General features: G+C 53.3%; 11 protein-coding genes across 11 annotated transcripts; 7 read left to right on the top strand and 4 right to left on the bottom strand.

Moving 5' to 3' along the window:
* Window positions 1–717: 717 nt before the first annotated feature.
* On the top strand, window positions 718–1,137 carry M409DRAFT_28639 (uncharacterized protein; the record flags this gene model as incomplete). Its single annotated transcript, XM_033809124.1, has 1 exon — window positions 718–1,137. One exon carries the CDS (start codon window positions 718–720, stop codon window positions 1,135–1,137), a length of 420 nt encoding a protein of 139 aa, XP_033661922.1.
* Window positions 1,138–1,612: 475 nt separating this feature from the next.
* Window positions 1,613–2,412, top strand: M409DRAFT_70099 (uncharacterized protein; the record flags this gene model as incomplete). The annotated part of the gene is made up of 2 exons (XM_033818570.1): window positions 1,613–2,273; window positions 2,330–2,412. The coding sequence occupies 2 exons, from the start codon at window positions 1,613–1,615 to the stop codon at window positions 2,410–2,412; spliced, it is 744 nt and encodes a 247-aa protein (XP_033661921.1).
* Window positions 2,413–3,643: 1,231 nt separating this feature from the next.
* Window positions 3,644–4,638, top strand: M409DRAFT_59551 (uncharacterized protein; the record flags this gene model as incomplete). The annotated part of the gene is made up of 2 exons (XM_033814225.1): window positions 3,644–3,706; window positions 3,757–4,638. The coding sequence occupies 2 exons, from the start codon at window positions 3,644–3,646 to the stop codon at window positions 4,636–4,638; spliced, it is 945 nt and encodes a 314-aa protein (XP_033661920.1).
* Window positions 4,639–4,959: 321 nt separating this feature from the next.
* M409DRAFT_28637 (uncharacterized protein) lies at window positions 4,960–5,456 on the top strand (the record flags this gene model as incomplete). Its single annotated transcript, XM_033809123.1, has 2 exons — window positions 4,960–5,222; window positions 5,312–5,456. The coding sequence occupies 2 exons, from the start codon at window positions 4,960–4,962 to the stop codon at window positions 5,454–5,456; spliced, it is 408 nt and encodes a 135-aa protein (XP_033661919.1).
* Window positions 5,457–5,957: 501 nt separating this feature from the next.
* On the bottom strand, window positions 5,958–8,375 carry M409DRAFT_28636 (uncharacterized protein; the record flags this gene model as incomplete). The annotated part of the gene is made up of 2 exons (XM_033809122.1): window positions 5,958–8,213; window positions 8,265–8,375. The coding sequence occupies 2 exons, from the start codon at window positions 8,373–8,375 to the stop codon at window positions 5,958–5,960; spliced, it is 2,367 nt and encodes a 788-aa protein (XP_033661918.1).
* A 658-nt stretch (window positions 8,376–9,033) lies between these two features.
* M409DRAFT_28635 (uncharacterized protein) lies at window positions 9,034–9,936 on the top strand (the record flags this gene model as incomplete). The annotated part of the gene is made up of 1 exon (XM_033809121.1): window positions 9,034–9,936. The coding sequence occupies one exon, from the start codon at window positions 9,034–9,036 to the stop codon at window positions 9,934–9,936; it is 903 nt and encodes a 300-aa protein (XP_033661917.1).
* An 851-nt stretch (window positions 9,937–10,787) lies between these two features.
* M409DRAFT_28634 (uncharacterized protein) lies at window positions 10,788–11,504 on the top strand (the record flags this gene model as incomplete). The annotated part of the gene is made up of 1 exon (XM_033809120.1): window positions 10,788–11,504. One exon carries the CDS (start codon window positions 10,788–10,790, stop codon window positions 11,502–11,504), a length of 717 nt encoding a protein of 238 aa, XP_033661916.1.
* Window positions 11,505–12,194: 690 nt separating this feature from the next.
* On the bottom strand, window positions 12,195–13,621 carry M409DRAFT_70095 (uncharacterized protein; the record flags this gene model as incomplete). The annotated part of the gene is made up of 3 exons (XM_033818569.1): window positions 12,195–13,424; window positions 13,481–13,539; window positions 13,591–13,621. 3 exons carry the CDS (start codon window positions 13,619–13,621, stop codon window positions 12,195–12,197), a joined length of 1,320 nt encoding a protein of 439 aa, XP_033661915.1.
* A 262-nt stretch (window positions 13,622–13,883) lies between these two features.
* On the bottom strand, window positions 13,884–16,142 carry M409DRAFT_70094 (uncharacterized protein; the record flags this gene model as incomplete). Its single annotated transcript, XM_033818568.1, has 5 exons — window positions 13,884–13,897; window positions 14,445–15,150; window positions 15,203–15,867; window positions 15,931–16,067; window positions 16,108–16,142. The coding sequence occupies 5 exons, from the start codon at window positions 16,140–16,142 to the stop codon at window positions 13,884–13,886; spliced, it is 1,557 nt and encodes a 518-aa protein (XP_033661914.1).
* Window positions 16,143–16,914: 772 nt separating this feature from the next.
* Window positions 16,915–19,054, top strand: M409DRAFT_59545 (uncharacterized protein; the record flags this gene model as incomplete). Its single annotated transcript, XM_033814224.1, has 2 exons — window positions 16,915–17,289; window positions 17,336–19,054. 2 exons carry the CDS (start codon window positions 16,915–16,917, stop codon window positions 19,052–19,054), a joined length of 2,094 nt encoding a protein of 697 aa, XP_033661913.1.
* An 80-nt stretch (window positions 19,055–19,134) lies between these two features.
* M409DRAFT_28630 (uncharacterized protein) lies at window positions 19,135–20,160 on the bottom strand (the record flags this gene model as incomplete). Its single annotated transcript, XM_033809119.1, has 1 exon — window positions 19,135–20,160. One exon carries the CDS (start codon window positions 20,158–20,160, stop codon window positions 19,135–19,137), a length of 1,026 nt encoding a protein of 341 aa, XP_033661912.1.
* Window positions 20,161–20,279: the final 119 nt, after the last annotated feature.

Here is a 20,279-nt window from a genome sequence, read left to right as displayed (position 1 = left end):
GTTCTCGAAGACTCTATCTACTTACGATTTATCCAATCTTCTCACATCCAAAGTCAGCAGAAAAGCACAGAGACGCCCAACGGTACGAATCTAGCCCGTTAAACAATCATTTGAACCAGCACAAGAGACGCCGTGTCGAGCAAACACAGAGTCACGACCTTTTGAAGCTCGAACTGCTCGCCATATACACCTTACACGTTCCCTTGCGTCTGTGGCGCTCTCCGGCACCCAAAGCGAGCCGACGAGCTTCGTCCGCCGCCGACGGAGGAACAGCTTTGTCCTCACTCACATCCATTACTCAGCTTTGTCATTCCAAGGTTGCAGCCCTACAACAACCAACTCGTCAAATCCTGGAACCGCACGACTTGGAGACCAGATATCTCCGGAATTTGGGACAATTTGCTACGCTGTATACCGGCTTTGGTGGTTCCTGGCGTGTTGTCTCTCCGTTTGGGCTGCTTCTTGCGGTTTGGTCTGGGGTTCAGCCGCAGATTGAGGTAGGAGTTGATGCCGATTCTCTGTGCGAGGCGGGTAGTGCGGTTTTCTTCTGGCTGCTATATCAAGGGACGGTGGTGTCGCTTTCGACTGTCTTCTTGTCACATCAACAATACACTACAAGCAACTACCAAGAGCACTTGAATTGATCTATACCATCGACGAAAGCTTGCACCTCAAAACAAATCGAAGAAACACATCACTTTCAACAAACCGAACACAATGGCATCAGGCCGCCTCCTCTCCCACTCACCCTGGCTCACCAACGCCGCCGCCCTCATCGCCCTCCCGATGCTCGCCCTCGGAGCCGTCGGGACCATGAGCCCCCTCACAGCGCTCAAAATGTGGGACTCCAAAGGCGTCCCTAACATGACAACAAGCGAAGTCCAACTCGGCAAGAACCTGATCCTCTACCTCGCCTCTCGGGACGTCCTCCTGGGCCTATCGATCCTCGCGGCGTGGAACAACCGCGAACGCAAGACGTTGGGCCATTTGATGTTGCTCGGGTGTGTGGTGGTGGTTTATGATTTTGTGATTCAGGAGAGGCAGACGTCTGGGGAGGGACGGTTTAAGCATTTGCCGCTGCTGCCGATTTGTTTTGGGGTTGGGGGTGGGATTTTGGGGTGGTTTGATAGGTTGTAAAAGCAGGGAGAGCTGCGTGATGTGGTATGGTATGGTATGAAGGACCATTATGGAGAAAAGAAATTGTTAGTGAGCGTTACACAGTACACAGCTATTCCTTCATCAGACTGTATTAATACTTAATACCTCAGGCACAAACTTTCCACTGCGGTGACCTAACGAAAGCGTCTTGGGTCGGCCGCAAAGTTACACTTTCGTTTGGTTTCCTCCGGCATACCCGGAGCTCTAGCCATTCTCACCCGTTTGTGATGCACATGCCCTGCCACACAAACAACCGGAATTCCGCTCAGGAACCTAACACAAACAACCTCGCAGCTCTCGACATCCACTTTCCCTCTTCCTTCCTCACTCAAGCTCTCCCCAAGTAAACAAACAAACCCCAGATTTTTTCTCTCTCTTGACTAAAGCTTCACTTTCGATTCGCGAATCCCGGCCAGAATCTTGGACGGGGAGATCACCGGCAGGCATCTTCTCAATGGCGGCTCCGGTAGTTGACATCATCGCCAACGGCAGCAGCGCGACGCAACAACAGCAGCTGGTCAACAACTACAACCCATACTACCCCATCGGCTCGTACATCGAAGGCTACGCGGCGAACGAATGGAGCGTGCCAGCACTGCTCGGCGTCTTCTTCGGCGCCTGCACCCTGCTCCTACCCACGACGTACATCCTCGCGAAACGACTCCAGCCGACACTTAACAAAACCGAGCTCATCACCATCCTCTGGTTCGTCCTCTCCGGCTCCATCCACATCTTCTTCGAGGGTTACTACGCCTACAACTACGACACGCTCGGCTCGAAGCAGACGCTCATCGGGCAGATGTGGAAGGAGTACGCGTTCTCGGACTCGCGGTACCTGACCAAGAACTCGTTCGTGCTCAGCGTCGAGACGGTGACGGTCGTGTGCTGGGGGCCCGGGTGTTTCCTCGTGGCGGCGTTGATCTTCCAGCGACATCCGCTGAGGCATCCGTTGCAGATGTTGGTGTCGTTTGGGCAGCTGTATGGCGATGCGCTGTACTATGCGACGTGTTTGTTTGATCACTATGTTGCGGGGATCAGCTATTCGAGGCCCGAGGCGTTTTACTTTTACTGCTATTTTGTGCTGATGAACTTTTTCTGGATCTTGATCCCGGGCAGTGAGTTTGACTGATAGATCGTTCGGAATGTACAGACTGCTGACCAGTGAATGTAGTCCTGATCTACCAAAGCACCATGCACGCAGCATCCGCGATCGAGACGGTCCAGAGACTCAAGTCTGGCAAGAAGGTTCAGTAGTGCGATGCGTCCCATCTTCGAGCTTGGTCACCACAGACAAGACCGAGCAGTAATGTCTTTCTGGCGTTCCATCGACGGCGTTCCACCAGCCGAAAGAACAGCAAAGATATCTTTTCTAGAAAAGTCACAGTTAAGCTAAATCATAGACGTAATATATTCTGACTTGAAGAGATAGAGCGGGTTGATGATTTGATTGTTCCACTGTCCACGTTCCTCTACAGTGGATTCCTTGCCGGACGAAGAGTGAAGAGTTGGTCGCAATCACAAGCATAAACACACCCAAAGACTCGCTGCCCCGTCCGACTGCGCGCTTTCTCCTCTGCTCTGAGACTTCGATGGCGAACGAGTGGTGGTAGAGTGGGATCCGCGGCGGCTGGTGCTGTGAAGGAGTGAGGATTGTTCGGCTCGTGGCTGCTACCTGTTTTGGCAGTTTTGCTGCGGGTTGTTGGGGACTAGCCTCGTGGAGGCGAGTGTGATGAGCCAGGGGCGCATGACTGCGCAGAGTGGTGCGTGGTTGGGTACGATGAAGAGGAACAGATCTGATGGTAAGTCCCCCTCTGCTCGCAATCTTATGCATTCACAAAGCATTTCACAATGAAGGAGAGACGCTTCTAAATAATACAGTTTGTTTTAATTCAATCCCATCAACACATCAGCCCAGACTGGTGTGGGAGGGACATGCAGCTGATTTGATCTGAATAGTTTGGCGCAGTCGCAAAGCGCATGACTTGACTTACTAGAAATCCGAGTTCGAACCTCGGCGGACAACGACAACATAAAAAGTAAAACCATTAGGTTGGTTTTCTCTAGAATCCTGAAATAAGGATTCTAGTTCTTTTGGATTTTTGTTTTGTCTTTTTCGATTTGAAGGGTGTGAGTTCGAGTGTTGGACGGTGAGGAGAAGATGGAGTTGAAGTTGGAATTGATTGAGGTTTGGTTTAGGATGGATATTGATTGAATCTTCCTATTTTTGTTTTTCGAACTGCTTCGTTTGGCTTGAGATGGTTCAGATACATTGCAAATCCTTTTGTTAGTAAGAGAAGAACGGTGTGTGATCAAAATAGTGCGTAGAACTCCTTGATATGAGCAGTCGCTTTTACGTATATTGAATTGACTTGGTGCCTGAGGCACGAATCGCGACTTCCCCGCTGTCCCTCGCGACCCATGTTTACTTCGCGTCTTTCAACTTGCGATAGACCACCACTTCAATTAACGCTCAATTACCGACGAGATGGCGTCAGATAAGCAGAATACAACTGCACTGCTCACAGAACACTTTCGATATACACCTCTGGTTTGTCGAAGAACATCATCAAAATCCAGACTCTTGCTGACAGAAGCTAGACTCTCCTCGACGACATCATCAACATCGTAAACGAACTTGTCTTTCGCGCCGTCAATGCCGTCGAAGAAGGCCTCAGCGCCAAAGCCCCCGAAGAGCTCGGCTTCGAACTGGACAACTCAACACTCTCCTCCCTCCGCACCGAAGACGCACGGCGAGACGCGCTCGAGCAGCTCAAGCAGAATGAGATCGACAATGGCACCGTCAAGCTTGAGAGTCTTCTGAATGCGACGGTGGATAGGGACTTTGACAAGTTTGAAATCTACACTTTGCGGAACATTCTGGCTGTTGGACATGAAGAGGATGATTTGGCGAATTGGGTGCGGTTGGATCATTACCAGGGTGTGGATATGGTCAAGGCGGATGAGGTGCCTACGCCTGAGCAAATACAACTGCAAAGAAGAAAGTTGCATGAGACTGCCAAGTTGAACACGATGCTCAAGGCCGAAGAGGCGAAGCATGCTGCGATGCTCTCGCAGTTGAGTGGGCTCATAGGCGCAGAGCCGAAGAAAGAGGGAGAAGATGGACAAGCACCATTTGCACTCTTGCAGGCAGGTAAAGGTCAGAACCTGACGCAGGATACGCAAGAAGCGTTGAACCAAATACCTGCACTGCAGCAGCTTCTGGCCAAGTTGAAGGACGCGCTGCACACGATCCCCAACCCGCGAAATGCGAGGTATGAGGATGAGGACTCGGCTGATGCGAGACGGAGACGATATCTGGAGAAGCAGACGCAACGGGCTTTGGAGAGGAAAGGCATTGATCCCGAGTCCTCTGCCGGAGCGGCGCTTGCGGTTGGAAGGAGAATGGGAAGGGACGAAATCGAGGGAATCGAAAGTGTTGCACAGGCCCTTGGCGGAGCTGAATCGAAACCGAAGCAATAAAATCCGGGCGACGAGCTCAACGAACGATGAAAATGGTCGATGGCGAGGTTTACGACCCTGGACTTAAGCTTCAAAGGACATCGTGACTTATGGGCTTATACCACAATAGGAAAGAATGCCCTAGTTTGTGATTGGAGGGTCCAGCCCGTCGTATGGGAGATGGAGTGGCTGCAGGTCTTCAGCCCGGCTGAGCTCATCACGCATCCTTAGGCGAAACCAACGACGAAGGGCGGCTCACCACACTTCTATTTGAACGCGGTCGCTTCTCCCCGAGCAAGACTCACCTTCTAATCGCGACACTACCGCGTGGATACTTCCAAAATGTCCAAAAACGAAACCCAAGACCCAAATCAAATCGCCCTGGTCGCCATCATCAAGCCGGCGGAAGGCAAGGGTGCACGGGTAAACAACGTCTCCTACCAGCCAAAGACCTCACAAGTCTACCAGCTAAACAGGAAACCACAGTTCGAAGAACTCACCAACGATTACGCCGCCAAGGTCTACGACCTCGAACCAGGCACCTTGCAATTCCAACTCCACAAAGAGGAAGACGGCGCCGGAGGGCGGTATTGTCTTTTCGAGAGGTACTTCTCACCCGAGCCGCCCTCGCAACATGCAGCAATGCTTTGTTCATGAGGTCCGACACTGACTGACTGCTCTGTTTGCACTGAAGGTACAAATCCGTCACGGACTTGCAGACGCATCGAAACCACCCTTTGCACGCCGAGATCTTCAAGACGTTTGAGAAAGAGGGGATTCTCGGGGAGGCTCCCACCGTGCTCGTTGGCAGGGCTGTTGGAGGGCATTTCGATCGATGAGTGAGGTATCGACTGCACGCACCAACGCAGGATGATTGAGAGTTGAGAGTTTGACGAAATCGAACACCATTGCGGATTCCATTCCATCCATTTCTCCCATTTGAATTCGTTAAATATATTATACAAGTTGTTTGTTTGCCTTCTGCTTTTGTTGGAGGCAAGTCAAAGCAAGGGCATCCATCCATCCATCCGTTCTAGTATCAACGTGAAGAAGGCGGCGAGCAGCAGCAAAGTCTAAAAACAAAGTTGCCTGCCGTTCGATTTCATCGGAATCGTCGAACATAACATCAAACAACCCTCCCTTCCCATCCCATCCCAAACGCCAACCCCGTCTTGACCGTGTCTGTAATCCGAAACAAGCAAAAAGAAAAACTCCTCGCACGCTCGCTCAGAACGATGCTTTCTCTTCTCTCTCACGCACAAATAGCACTGTCATCGGTGCCGTTGATCCAAGTATTTGGGTTTTTTCCAAGAATCGAAAAGTAGTAGTCGTTGAATGCATCAATACGTCTCCACGACGACTTCGCCGTCGTCCGTCCAGCCCGCCTCACTACCATCCACCACACCCTCCTCGACGATGGGCTGCTCGCGGACTCGCTTGACGGCACCCATCTGCATGCCTGCGGTTCCCGGCCGCTTTTGGGACATGCGCATCTGCTGAGCCTTCACTTTGGCGTAGTAGGCGTCCGTGGCGTCGACTTCTTCCACGTCGGAGGCGTCGGTGTAGGTCTCCCAGTTCTCGCTGCCGCTAGCGGCGGAACCGCTCATCACGGAAGAGGTGTTGCTCGTCTGTCGTGAGAAAGGCGGTGCTACCGGGTATTCTGATCTACTCATGGGCCGTGATGAGTTGGAGGCGAAGGAATCGACGGACCGGGTGTGCTGATGGCGGGACATCGTCGAGGAGTGGCTCGCTGATGAGTGCATGCTCGAGTACTGGTTGTTGTGGTATCGGCTGTCATTGTATGGATCTTCGGGCTCGATGTGTCGAAGCACGCTGCCGGGACGCTCCAACTCGAAGCCGTTCTCCTTGTTGCTGCCTGGGGTTGGCGTTGGAGGGATGAACAGATCCTTCATCCTGGGCGGAGGTGCTCGCGGAGGGCCCATGTTTCCACGAACTGTGCTGTTCAGATCGTCCTCCGGTTGTTGACTTGGTGCAGTCTTGCTTCTTGCTCGCCGCTCCGGTGAGTTGTTCCCGTCGCGTAGCGCGCTCATAGGTAGCCGTGACGCTCCTGGAATCTTCGACGGGCTACCCTTCGCTGCAGATGTGCTGGCTCCCAGGGTAGATGCACCTAGGTTTGAAGTGGACATGCCCATCTGACTGCGGCCGAGAGTAGCGGTAGGGGTCTTACTCCTAGGTGGTGGCGCACCGCGCATCGTGCCTCCTCTGCTCTGGGACTGAGATGTCGCTGTTGCACGACCGGCACTCTTTGGCGCATCTCTCGTGCCGGACAAAGCGTTCGGTGTCTTGCTTCGTGGTGGAGGTGCTTTGGACTGGATGGCGTCGAGCTCGTCCAGATAGCGCTGACCATGTACAAGGAATGGTCGTCCATACTCATCCTCCCAGCCTTCGAGCGTCTTGCGCAGGTCTGCTTCGATCTTGGGAAGTTCTTTGGTAATGCGCTTGCGCATCTTCTCCTCTCGAAGTAGCTTTCCAGGATCACGCTTCTCGCCCTTGGCGCCTTTGGACATCAATCGAGATGCATCCTGGCTGCTCTTCTCCAAGTCTTCTCGGTCCTTGATGAGGCCTCGATACCGGTCGATGACGGCCAGAATAGGAGCACGTTGTTCTTTCAAAGCCTCCAGCCGCGCGATCTCTCGCTCGTGTGCTGATAAGAGAGCGTCCGAGTAAGTGTCTGAAAATGCGGGCGTAAAGTCGAGCATCTCCTCTTCTGAGAAGTAGAGACTGTCCCATAGCTCTTGAAGCTTGAGACGACAATCCTCCACAAAGATGTGTAGATTCTGGCGCTTCAGCTCGTTGAGTCGCGCCAGCTCGTCCTCAAACTCGTTGATTTGCTTGACGCCGCAACCACGATTTTGAGCCAGGAACTGCTTGCGCTCGCTCTCGTCCACGCCGAGACGATCCCATAGACTGTCAACAGTTGCGCGCAACTCCTTCAGCCTCCTCTCCCGCTGCTGCTTCTCATTCACGAGCTTATCGCGCTTCGATGCCAGTCGCTTGAGATCGTCCTGGTGCAGACCTAACTGTTCTGGAGCTTCGCGCGCATACTGCACGATCTGACTGTCGATTTGCGCTTGTGGAGTACCCAGCTCGGACCAGAGGTTGATGATGTCTTCAGCGCATTGTGCGACGGTCGCGACACGTTTGTTGTATTCGTCGTACACTTTCGTGAACTCGCTGTCGAGCTTGTTGACGTATGTTGGGGACAGGTCGAAAGAAGGCGAGACGTCGCCGTTGGTAGGTGGAAGTTTGATCTTGATGAATGAAGGCTCGAGGTGTGATGCGTATGACTCCAATGCCTCCACAAGCTTCTTGACCTGCTCATAGCGCTCGCGATGGAGTTTCGCAATGGTATGGTGCTTCTCTTTCAAGCGTTGTATGCAATTCGTGAGAGGGTATGTGATCTTGAGCCCATCTTTCTCGGCCTCGTATTCGTCTTTCGAGCGGGTGTCGTCTAGCGATCGCTCCATCTGGCGGATAGTCTTGATGAGGCGCTTCGCTTCTTCGGTGAGATCGTGTTTCTCTTTCGCGACGAGGTTGAGTTGGTTGTGGAGGGTTTCTGAGAGTGCCGAGAAGAGCTGGTAGTTTAGTTAGCATGTGTGATCGCAAGAAGAGTAGCGATGGCATACCTCGGACTCTCGCGAGTCGCGCTCATGACTAGGGACGCCAATTTCGTCGAAGAAGCCATGTAGTCGCTCAATGATGGTGGTGACCTGCTGGGACAGGTACGAGGTGTCCATGGTGCTTTCGTCCGGCTGCCAGCAGCGAGTTATGCGAATCGGAAGAGCATCAATAACGTGACGTGTTCTCAGGCGAGGAATGCAGTGCTCGGCGAGGCGATGCGACGGCGGAAGTCGCGAATGTGCTGAGTGAGGCCGAGCCCCGAATGACTTGCTTCTAGCAGTATTCTGGCGGATAACGAGTGTATGGTGAGGACGATGGATTGAAGGTGTGAACCGTGGCTCGGGTTTGTTGGAGCTACCAAGCCATCAATGATCTTCGTAAACATCTGGAGCTGATGATGGAGGCCCGAGACGCTCGGACCGCTGTTGCCATGGACAACCGCCGCGGCCCGCTCTCGATCCCTGTCGGACACGGCGCCACTTGTGGCGTCAAAGTTTACGATCCGATATCCGTGTGATGCACTTTCTCTTCACCTTCTCTTTGCAGTGTCTTGTGATTCGAAGATGTATCGCGTGAACACTGCTCCGACCGGCACAGCTACGGCATTCCACCCGCCCGAGATCAAGTGGTTGAAGAACATGACAACCAAGGCAGAGTCCAGGCTGTCATTTGGCCGCCGCGCATCGCCTATAACCATCAACACTCGCTGAAGAGATGGCATCGACAAGTCCTCCTACTCCACCGCTTGATCCTCCACTCCCTCCAGCCACGACGATGCCACCGAGTGACACATTGTCTGGTCGGATCAACGCGGCGACCAGGAAGCAACATACACGACTCAACCGACTGTTGATGGACCGTCTGCCATCAGCCCTTCCACCGCATACAGAGTCACCACTTCTATACAGCAAAGGGCTCGTACCGTTCGCGAGGATCTTCATACTTTTCGAAATAGAGTGGGAGCTGCTGACAAGACACTTTCATACAAAGGCCTCCACATACTCGGGTCATGAATATGACGTTCGCCAATGGCTATCCAACCTCCGGCCCTCCGGCCTCGCAAGATCACATCGCCTCAGAGACGACCTGAGACATTTGCGCATGGTCGCTGGACCGGATATATACAACACGCCAGCTCTGGGCGACGCATGGGTCAAGGACATGCGAGACCTCATGCGTAAGAAGCCTCATGTCTTCATGGCGTTTGCTTGGGTCTTCTACATGGCAGTCTTTTCGGGCGGTAGGTGGATTCGGCGGCAGCTTTCGAACGGCGGCGTAGATTTCTGGTTGAGCCAGCCTGGTGCTCTTCGACCCAAGAGCGACCTCGTTGTACCTGGCTTCTCATTTCTCTCTTTCGACAGCGAGCATGATGGCGAGGACTTGAAGGCGCTTTTCAAGACCAGGCTCGGGGATGCTGAGCGGCTCTTGACGATGGACGAGAAGCAAGACGTTATCAACGTATCGCAGCAGCTGTTTGATCGTTGTGTGCTGCTCGTCCATGAGTTGGACCGGATGGCATATCGACAGAAGATTCGGAGCTGGCTGCCGACGATCCTTTTCGCCGCTTTGCTTCCATTGATGCTGATGCTCGCTCTGGGCTACCTTGCTGGCTTCTCTGACTTTCTTTCCAGGCTCTTATCTCCTCTCCGGAGATTCCGCCCTCGCATGGAGATCTAGGAGCAAACGTCAGTAATATGTACAGAGAGGGGGACACAGTACCGGAGTTCGGCATGGCAGAGGCGTTCCATACCCAAGTCTCTTACTACAGCGGTCTTTGCTAGACCTAGAAATGGGCATGCCATTGATAAGAGCGATAGCAGCGATTCGAGCAGACGGCATCTTCGATAGACGGGCGGCAGAATTCTCCTTTGGATTATGGGAAAGCAGAGTACAGACCTATAACGACTAATGTACAGAAGCGGAGGAGCATAGATATAGAGTACGTCTGATTCTAGCTTCTTCTCCCCTGTTGGTGTAATTTCCCTGCTTCACCCACTGTTCCAAGAGCCGGCTCCGACCGGATTCGACACAGCCTCTAAGATTACGCTTGGTGCTCTTATCCGTGACGTGCGCCGACAGCTGCGACGTGGGATGTAGCAGCTCCCCCGTCGCATAACCGCCAGGACTCCCCCCATTCATCACTTTTTTCTCTTCTGGATGACGTCGCTTCGGAACGGTTCGCGAATGCAAGATGCAAGTGCCGTTCCTTCCTTCCAAAATGATTAAGCGTGCTTGTCACATGCAGGGCCGCTAGCGCCTAGCGGAAGCTAATGGACCCTCCCTTCGCTTCGCTTGACTTCACTTCACGTGCTGTTCTGGCGGCAACTTCAAACACAACAACTTCATCACCACCATATCGCGGCGGCGATCAGACACTCACACAACACACTCGTCGCCGTTGCTGACGGCGATTGCGACAACCTCGCAACTGCCAAACACAGCCACAGAGATCGAAACTTGATACGACTGCCAAGGATCTTGGGCTCCATCACCGCGCATGAGAGATAGCAGGCGCATCCTTCACCACAATGGATAAGTCGCCGTTCAATAAGCTGCCCGCGGAGCTTCGGAATCGGATCTATGAGTTTGCGCTGGCAGATGACATTTCCATCGATGCACGATCGGAAGAACCCATTGTCTATGAGGACCTCACGGCCCGACTGGCTGTGACCGAGACTTGCAAGCAAGTGCGTCAAGAAGCTCTGCCTATTTTCTACAGCAGCTGCCACAACTTCTACACCCCGATTCTCGAGGACTGGCCAGAAGACGAGCAAGTGCCATTCCTGGACGAATTTGTCTTCTTCCTGGGCGCATGGCTCAAGAAGCCGAACCCATACCTCAACCAGTTGCGGCGTGTCAGAGTTCACTGCTCCGCTTGGCACGCTAACGATGAGCGAGACGATGTCCTGGTCCGTATTCTACCTCTCTGCATACGTGAGATCCAGAACGTTCTCGCTGGGACTCGTGCTCGACTCGAGCTCTGCTTCCGGGCTCAGTGCAATGATTTCGGAGAACCACAGACGGGTATACCAATATGTGTAAATCCACAAGATTTGCCAGGCTCGCTCAAGGAAGCCGAGATCGCATTGCAGAATGAGCAGAGCCTTATCAAAGGCGCTCAGGACCTTGTGGCGCCCGAAGTGACTGCGGAGGATATCGAGAGGCTGAAATATGACCTCCAACGTACACGGCGGATCATGGGCAAGTTTTTCGACGTTCTCGAGGCAACCGATGTCAAGACTTAAGACGAGCTATGTGCACGCTCTCCCAGCTATTGCCCAAATTCGCCTCAAATGTCTCAACGAGACAGTGGATGAAGAAACCGGATCCTGCGGCAACTCATTATCACAGGTCGGCTTTCAAGATGCCTTGGTCCAGCTTCACAACTCCTTGGATCTCGGACAAGCTGGCTCGTGGGGCACACTTCGCCATGGACGCATAGACACGTGGACACGCCGCCCACGAACTTGTAAGTTCGTCTCTCAAGCATGCATCCATTCACAACACTGACAAACATTCCAGGGCTCTGCATCTTCAAGGCCCAGTCCCGTCCACCCACGTCCCTACTCGACTTGCGAAACTACGAAAATGCCTCAACATCACTGGCAACCGACCAGAAAAAGCCAACGAGACTAGAGAAACAGCGGAGGAAATTCAACGAGCGTCATCAAGGTCGTTAGGTAACTACACTGTACACGGCCATATTCCCCCTTTCACACAATACACAAAAGCAGAGAGCTTGTATCATCATCAGCTTCTTCATCCCCGACCCCTTCCCCGTCTGTCTCATAATCACTAGAGCTGGGTCGTCTAGTCCCTTCGATCCTCGTTGAAACCCTCCTTATCCTGTAAGAACGCCGTCGCTATGCATGCATTCAAACAACCACGAAACCATCACCCCTTTTCTTGGTGTCTGCAAGTCGTGCAGTCACAGTCTACTGCTGCGCACACTGCGCTCCACCAGGTCCTTCTTCCTCGTCCTCCCATTCGGCACCAGCAGCTCGGGGGTCATCAGATCCGGCGCCGAAGCCTTCCAAGCTCTCCACGACCTCGAACTCCACCTCGTCGACAGTCTCGGGAGTCTCGCCGGGCTTGTATTTGATCTCTGGCGCAGGTGGAAGTACGGCCTTGACGGCATCGACTTGCTTCTGGGTTTGCAGCCAGCCATCCTCCGGGAAGTTGACCTTGACTGTCAGATAGAGATCACCCTTGGCGTCGGATCGCTTGTGTGGCATGCCCTCGCCCTCGATCTTGAGGACATCGTCTGGACGAATAACCTTGCCTTCTGGTTGCTGGACGTTGAGCTGGATGCCTCGTCCGTCGAGATGTATCAATACCACCCGGTTGAAGCCAGTCAAAGCCTCCACCAAGCTGATCTCGAGCTCAGCATGCAGATCTGCTCCAGCGCGGTTGAAGGTATCGTGCGGTATCTCCTCCAACTCGAAAATGATATCTCCCGGCTCTGCATCGTCCGGATTCTGATCCGCCTCGCCAGCTAGCACGATGTGTTCACCTTCCCGCGATCCCCGTGGAACATACAGCTCCAAGATCTTCTTCTGCTTGATCGTCCGCTGACCCTTGCACTTCTTGCACTTATCTTTCTCCGCATAGAAGTTCCCGCGTCCCTCGCACGTACTGCACGGCACCGTCGCCTGCGTGACCATGCCCGGCCCCACAGGCTGCAGCTTCGTCTGGACGCCCCGTCCCTTACACGTATCGCAAGTCTTGGCCTTGACCTTCTCGTTCTTACCGCCCGAGCCATTGCAATTCGTGCAAATCACATTCTTGGTGCTTGCGAACTTCGTTGTCTTGCCCTTGTACAGCTCTTCCAGCGTCACTTGATATTCCTGCATCTCATTCCTGCCCTTCGCTCTTCTCCGCTGTCCTCCTCCCGGCATCCCGCCGCCCATGCCGAACGGATCTCCTCCCATTCCGCCCATACCGCCGCCGAACATTTGCGCGAGGATGTCGTCAAGATCGGGCCCGGCGCCGGAGAAGCCATTCGCGCCGCCCTTTTCGAAGGCCGCCATGCCATGTTGGTCGTAGAGGGATCGCTTGTCGTCGTCGATGAGGATTTCGTAGGCTTGCGAGACGAGTTTGAATTTGACGTCGGCCTCTTCGCGCTCGTCTTCGGGGACTTTGTCGGGGTGTGAGGTGAGGGCGGCCTGGAGGGGAAGCTGAGTTAGCTGGGGGTTGTTTGAGGTGAAAGGTTTGAGTCTACCTTGTGATATGCCTTCTTCACTTCAGCCTTGGTCGCGCCGCGCGAGATATTGAGGACCTCTTTGAATGTTAGCCCATCGCCATAGCGTCTTCAAGAGATGGATTTTATACCGTAGAGGTCCTGCTCTTCCACGCCGCTCATGTTTGTGCCGCCTGATCGTGTTTCTTCTCTTTCTGGTTTGGGATTTCCTGTCGTAGGTTTCTTTTGCAGGGTCGCACACACGCAGGTGTTTGGACGCTTTATAGAGAGTGGTGTAAGAGTCACAAAGGGTTGACGCAGGGTGCAGGCAAAAGAAGTTTGTACTGCCGTAGAGAAGCTTCTCTACGCCATCGGGGAGAGGCTTTCAGAAACGCCGACTGGCTGACTTCACCTCCTGCTCACGCACATGAAAGGATGGAAAAGCCTAGACTATGTAAGCTGCAATCTCTTCTCAGTCAGCATATTATGGCCACCTATAGGAGAGCTTAGGACGAAGATCGCTGATGATATTCGTGCAGGTCTCGATACTACCCGAGTAGCACCATCTACAGTACAGCGACTTGTTCATCAACAAGGAGGCGAAAGTATGCTATGTGGCGATAGAGTCAGTCCAAGTTTGCCCACACTGGCTCACCAATATGGTGGCTAAGGTGGCCTGGAATTGCGAAGTCATCGTGCTGATGTCTTCAATGTGAGACAAGCCGTTCCAGCTCGAGGTGTCAGCGAAGGATCGGAGCCTGGCGTTCGCCTCCAACATCACCTCTTCACTCCAGGTTTCATCATTTCGTTCTTAAAGCAAATTCTGTCTCATTTTGAACTAGAGCTCTCTACTTGTTTGGCCCAGGACTAGGTGGTTGATGTCACAAAGCGGACAGTACCACCCGACATGCAAAGCTCCTCTCGGCTGCGACATCCTAAACCGAAGGCAGTGAAGGGTCGGTGATGGCAGCACCATTGGAACCCGACGAAGCGTACAGATCCTCACGCTCCTTCTCAAGATACTTGGCGTTATCCTCCTTCGCCTTGTCGGTATCCAAGAATAACAGCAAGATAAGCCCGACCAAGCCAGTGAAGAAGGTGAAGTAGAAGCCCACATTGTTATTGCCATGGGCATCGTTTGCAATAGCGCTGACAATGTACGGTCCAATGAAGCCCGAAGTCTTGCCGAGGGTGTTGAAGAGTGCGAAGAAGATGTACATCTTAGGAGCAGGCGAGACTTCAGCCATCACGGTCGCCGCATAGGATTGCACACCCGCCGAGGCGCCACCTGTCCAGGCTTGGTAGAACCAGAACTCCCAAACGTTGTGGTAGCCGATCTTGTGCGTCCAGATACCGACCACGCCCCAGAGGGAGATAAAGACACCGGCCGCGGAGTTCCAGAAGTACATCCATCTCGGTGAAATGTTGAAAAATTTCTGGATCCACATGTTGCCGAACAGGCCGATAAAGACGGTTCCATACACGACACAGAAAAGTCCACTGTAAGTCACCGTGTCGAACTCGATGGCGTTGTTCTGGAGAATGTTGACCACAGTGCCCGATGTGTTTATCGAGTCATTGATCAGGAAGTATGCGGCGATGTAGATGAATGTCTGCTTGAGATGTGTGACATTCTTGGCGGCCTCCCACACCTGCTTCGGGCCGACTGTGAGCCAGTTCGTCCCGGGAGGCAGCTTCTGACCGGGCCGGTACTGCAAGAGTGGTCAGTCGTGTGAATGGCAAGTTGGGGAGATTCTTTCTTACCTGCTCGACCAGAAACCACGGCACAGAGGTGACAATCCACAAGATACCGAAGTAGCCGATCGTAATGGCATACACTTTGTTGTCTTGTTCCTGAGTCTGGTATCCTATACCATACGAGATCGCAAAGGCAAGCGCGATGGACACGCAGGAGCCGAATCCGGAAAATATGAAGCTGATGTTCGATATCTTAGAGCGCTCCATTGTCTCGAGGTCCGCATGCGCTTCAGGACTCTTTGCACCCTGAAGAACTTGACGCTCCGACTCCTGCATCTTAGGAAGGTCTCGCACTAAGTTGGGGAACGCGGCGAGATAGAAAGCCCCCGTGGCAGTGAGGGCTACATTTCCCAAGATGTAGAACCCTGAAGCCAGGGCCCAGGTTGATGGCTGGGTGAAGCCAAAGAAGGCGAACGAACTAGCGACGGCGACGACGGTCCAGAATATGAGAATCCATGGTCTCCACGAGCCATAGTCGGCGTACGGTCCAGTCATAAGAAGCACGACCAGCTGGACGGCGAAGGTGATGCCGCTAATATCGAGGATAAAAGAGTTGACGGATGTTCTCTGGCCACCCCAATTCAAGTAGCCGCTTGGAAAGGCCAGCTCCGTGAGGCTTTGTTGCAGGGCACCGGCATAGTTGCCCACACCGACTCCAGTTCCGGCCCAGTCTGTGCGAGGTCAAGGTCAGTACGGCTGCCGGTTGCCCCGGTTGAAATGATGGGTTGTCATACTGTACAGACAGAAAGCCCAGTATTCAAGGCGTGTAGTGGTCTTGCGCTCTCCACTTGTGGGAATGGTATTACCCTGTTCGACAGTTGCAAAACCTGCTTGCCCGTGAACACCGACTTCTGTCTTGCCGAATGCCACACTATCAGTATCAACGTTGGCGCTCGTTCCCTTCTCCGGACGAAGAGACGGGGTTCAGGTCCATATTCGTTGCCATTATGCTAAGCTTTGCCAAGCTTTGGCCAAGAGTGACTGGTGCTTTTCAGCCTGACGTGTCGAGGCTGCCCTGCTTTATGTACCACGTAGAGGATCCCCGCGTGGCGTCTTCCACGTCTGAACATGTTTATCGAAGGTGCTTCTACGTTGCATCACTTTGTAGCAATGGCGGCAGTGATCAGCCTCATACTGGCGAACGAAGAAAACACTACGCAGCTTCACTTTGGCGACCCAATACAGTCGTGAGAATCTCGAGTATGGTTCTTTGCGAAAAGCTAGACGATTGGCTCCGATGATTGGTTCTCGGATACCTCGCAAGGCACGTTCGTGCGAAGTCGATGGTATCTTTCACCTTCCGCACGCAGTAACGCGTGCCGTCCATCGGTCTCGCGCGATGCTTTCAAAAATTTGATGACCTTGCAGTTGTGTTGGACCACTGCCGATCCTAGTTACTCTCCAAACGAATGAGCGGGCATATTTCCTATGTAGTGCTTGGTGGCCGTCAGGTTACGAACGTCGACAGTCCATAGCGATAACAAATCCCGAATAACGCTTAGTAGATAGCGGTGGAAGACTCGGTGTCGGGCCGGTCATGCAGAAGGCTGTAAAAATGCCAACACGCAATGCAGAGATGAAAGTCAGAAAGGGATGAGGTGACGTGCCGGGAGCGCGTCCGGCCGAGATCTTAGCGCCGACGAGCTAAACCAAATTAGGCTCGACGCAAAAAGTGACCCAACACCCCTTCACGCCAGCTTCCATCACATGCAAACTCGATGTCAGCCATTCGCAAGGCAAGTGTCAGAGCATGGCCTCAGTCCGCCGACATCTGGATCTGCGTATCATGTCGGTCCCGGAAAATCGAGTCAAACCGACGTCTTTTCTCAGCATTTGCAAGCGATAGCAACAGAAAGCCGAAACTACTTCACGCATTTGACAGTCATGCCCAACTGAGAAGACCTGCATCAACAGACGCATCTCAGAAATCATCACGAAATGGCAAACTACCAAATGCCCCGGCAAGAACGCGCTTTGCTCCATCTCCAACAGGATACATGCACATAGGAGGCCTGAGGACTGCACTGTTCAGTTATCTATTGGCGAAGCGAACGAATGGTCAATTCCTTTTGAGAATTGAAGATACAGACCAAGTATGAGCTTCTGTCAATACAATTGACACCAAGCTAATGTTCACAGAAAAGATTCGTTCCTGATGCCGAACAACGACTCTGCGAAGATCTTCAATGGGCTGGACTCCAATGGGACGAAGGGCCGCAAGTTGATGGACCCTACGGACCTTATAAACAATCTCAGCGCACTCATATCTACCACGAGCATGCTCAGAGCTTGTTAGATTCCGGATCCGCCTATCGGTGTTTCTGCACGCCCCAGACGTCCGGTCCTGGAGGCGAGAGAGCCGCTTATGTTACTAGTGGGTGCTATCAGGACTGTGGCTCGTTGGCATCAGAAGAGGCCCGAGATCGTGCCGAGAGCAAGAAAGAGCCATTCACGGTGCGGTTGAAAGTACCGGAGAATGCGCACAAGCGTGTGTACACGGACTTGATCTATGGCAAGATTCAGCGATTGAAGCGATCGCCTGGTGTCAGCCAAACAGAGGATGACTCTGGTATTGATGCCGCAGATACGATTCTGGTGAAGAGTGACGGAACTCCGACCTATCACTTCGCCAATGTCGTTGATGATCACCTAATGAAGATCAGTCATGTCATTCGAGGCACGGAATGGATGGCCAGCACGCCTCTGCATTACGACCTTTATTCTGCTTTCGGCTGGGAGCCGCCCACCTTTGCACACGTTGGACTACTCGTGGACGAGAACAAAGCTAAGCTTTCGAAGCGAAGCAACACTGGTCTTATCCTCGACGTAAGAGGCATGCGTGAAGAGCAAGGCATCTTGCCTGAAGTGCTGTGCAACTTCCTTGCTCTTCTGGGATGGAGCAACCCTGGACGTAACGACGTCTTGGAGATGAACGAGTTGATTCGTGACTTTGACCTGAAGTTCACTAAAGGCAACACCATCGTCCGCACGGAGAAGCTGTGGTACTTGCAGAAACAGCATGTGGCGCGAAAATGCGAGGCCGTCCAAGAAAGCCAGTCGCTCAAACCGATCGAATCTCTTGTCAAAGTCGTTCGCAAAGAGGCAGTGGCAGCATATCCAGATGCGCTCAAGTCGAAATTCTCAACTGAGGATGAGTTCGACACCTACTGTGCAAAGGTCCTCCTGGCCGACTCGAAGTCCTACCAGACGCCGAAGCAGTATGTCGAACGGAACCGATACTTCTTCCACTACGATCCCACAGAGATCCAGCACAGCGACAGCTTCACCGAAGGCGCCCAAAGCGTAGCATATCAAACGCTTTCAAGAAAACTACTCGAAGAGTTCGATTTCCACCAGACATACCGCGATCCACCTGTAGCTGTCAAGGAGTCGAGCCATGCCGCCGAGCAAACGGCACAAGACGACATCCTCTCTACCCTAGAGAACAAATCAACCCTCATCCACGCCGCAATCAACCACAGCATCTGGCGCGCCCTAGCCAACCCCTTCTGGCTCATGCTCTCAGCCCAACAGTACAAAGAAGCCGCAAAGACAGGCCAAATCCCACCTGCCGGCCGGGAACTCGAGTACCTGCCCTTCACACCGAGACCGCTCGATCTTGAAGCCTACGCAAAGTTTCTCGGCGACAAAGCCACGAATCCGGCTCTGACGACCGCGGGAGTGGAGGAGACGGTAAAGGCATGTAAAGAGTGGAATAAGGGGATGATGAGGTTTTTGAGGGAGAAGTTGAGTTATGGGTTGCCCGGGCCTGGGGTGGGCATTTTGATGGCTGTGTTGGGGTATGAGGAGTGTTGTCGGCGGTTGGGTGTTACGCCGCAGAGAGGAGGTGGGTGGTAGGTTGACATGGATCTCCTCTCAGGAGGAATAGATTGTATGATACTTGTACAAAGTGATCTCGCTGTCTTACTACAGCAGCGTTATGATCGTGCTTCAGCGCTGCCTTGTGACACTTCAGAAGATACCATCCTCTCCCACGCGCCCAATTTCTGCTGCGGGCTCAAATCCGTCTCATGTCCCACAAGCATCGTCTCCAATGCCTTTCTCTCCACGACTAGCCTCCCATCCAACAACAGATCCTTAACACTCATGGTATCCACCGTCCTCGCCCTGGCCTGTTTCTCCATCCCTTCACCTTCCAGCGCACTGAACAACCCCTCCCTCCAATCATCAGCAACAAAAAGCGTCCGACCTCCACTCCTCCCCAACTTATTCCACGCCAGCACATCCCTCATATACCTCTCCCAAGAATTCTCATGTACCCCAGGAATATCCACCTCACTATCCGTAACCAGCAACTGTCCCATCTTCCACCGATAACTCAGCGCCGTCCTCCAAGCCAGATCGTACACTTTCTTCGGCAGTTCAGTGCTCATATCCCTCGCTTTGGGTCCATGCGCCACACCTCCTCCGCGCAGCATGGGGGACTTCTTGTCACCGAGACGCGCGCTGCCCGTGCCCTTCTGCGGTCGGACTTTCTTTCCCGAGCCGTGGATATCGGCGCGCCATTTCGTGGTTGCTGTGCCGGATCGGGCGGCGTCGGCTTCATAGATTACGGCGCGGTGGAGAAGATCTTTTCGGAGGGGTAGCAGCAGGTGCGTTGAGGGGTAGCGGGCGAAGGAGACGGGCTCGAGCGAGGGAAAGTCGTAGAGAGTGCATTGAACTGTTTGGAGGAACGGGTTTGGTGGAGGTTGGCTAGCTCCGGCTTGTTGCGTGATGGGTTTATTTGATGGTGTTGGAAATGGGACGGAGACTTTGTCTTCCAGAATCGGTTGTGTCTCTGCTGAAGTGAGGGTTGCGTCGTTATAAGCCTTGGAGAGAGTCGCGTTCGGGAGAGGCGCCTCGGTGGCCATGGAGCGCGTAAGGTATTGTCGCGTGGGGTTTTCGTAGGCGCGGAAACCATTGAAGAGGTGCTTCGCGGGCACTGCTGCTCGTTTCGAAGCCATTGTTGGGGTATAGAGAGTGTGGTTGATGCAGAAGGTCTCTCGTTTGAAGTTGAGATTGACTCTCGGGGGTGGCAGCTTTCGCCGCAGATCTCCGCAGAAAGTTGGCTTGGCTTGGCGAT

This window comes from Zasmidium cellare, assembly GCF_010093935.1.
Source record: "Zasmidium cellare ATCC 36951 unplaced genomic scaffold M409scaffold_44, whole genome shotgun sequence".
NCBI classification, from domain to species: Eukaryota; Fungi; Ascomycota; class Dothideomycetes; order Mycosphaerellales; family Mycosphaerellaceae; genus Zasmidium; species Zasmidium cellare.
This window is presented reverse-complemented; position numbering and strand designations above follow the sequence as displayed.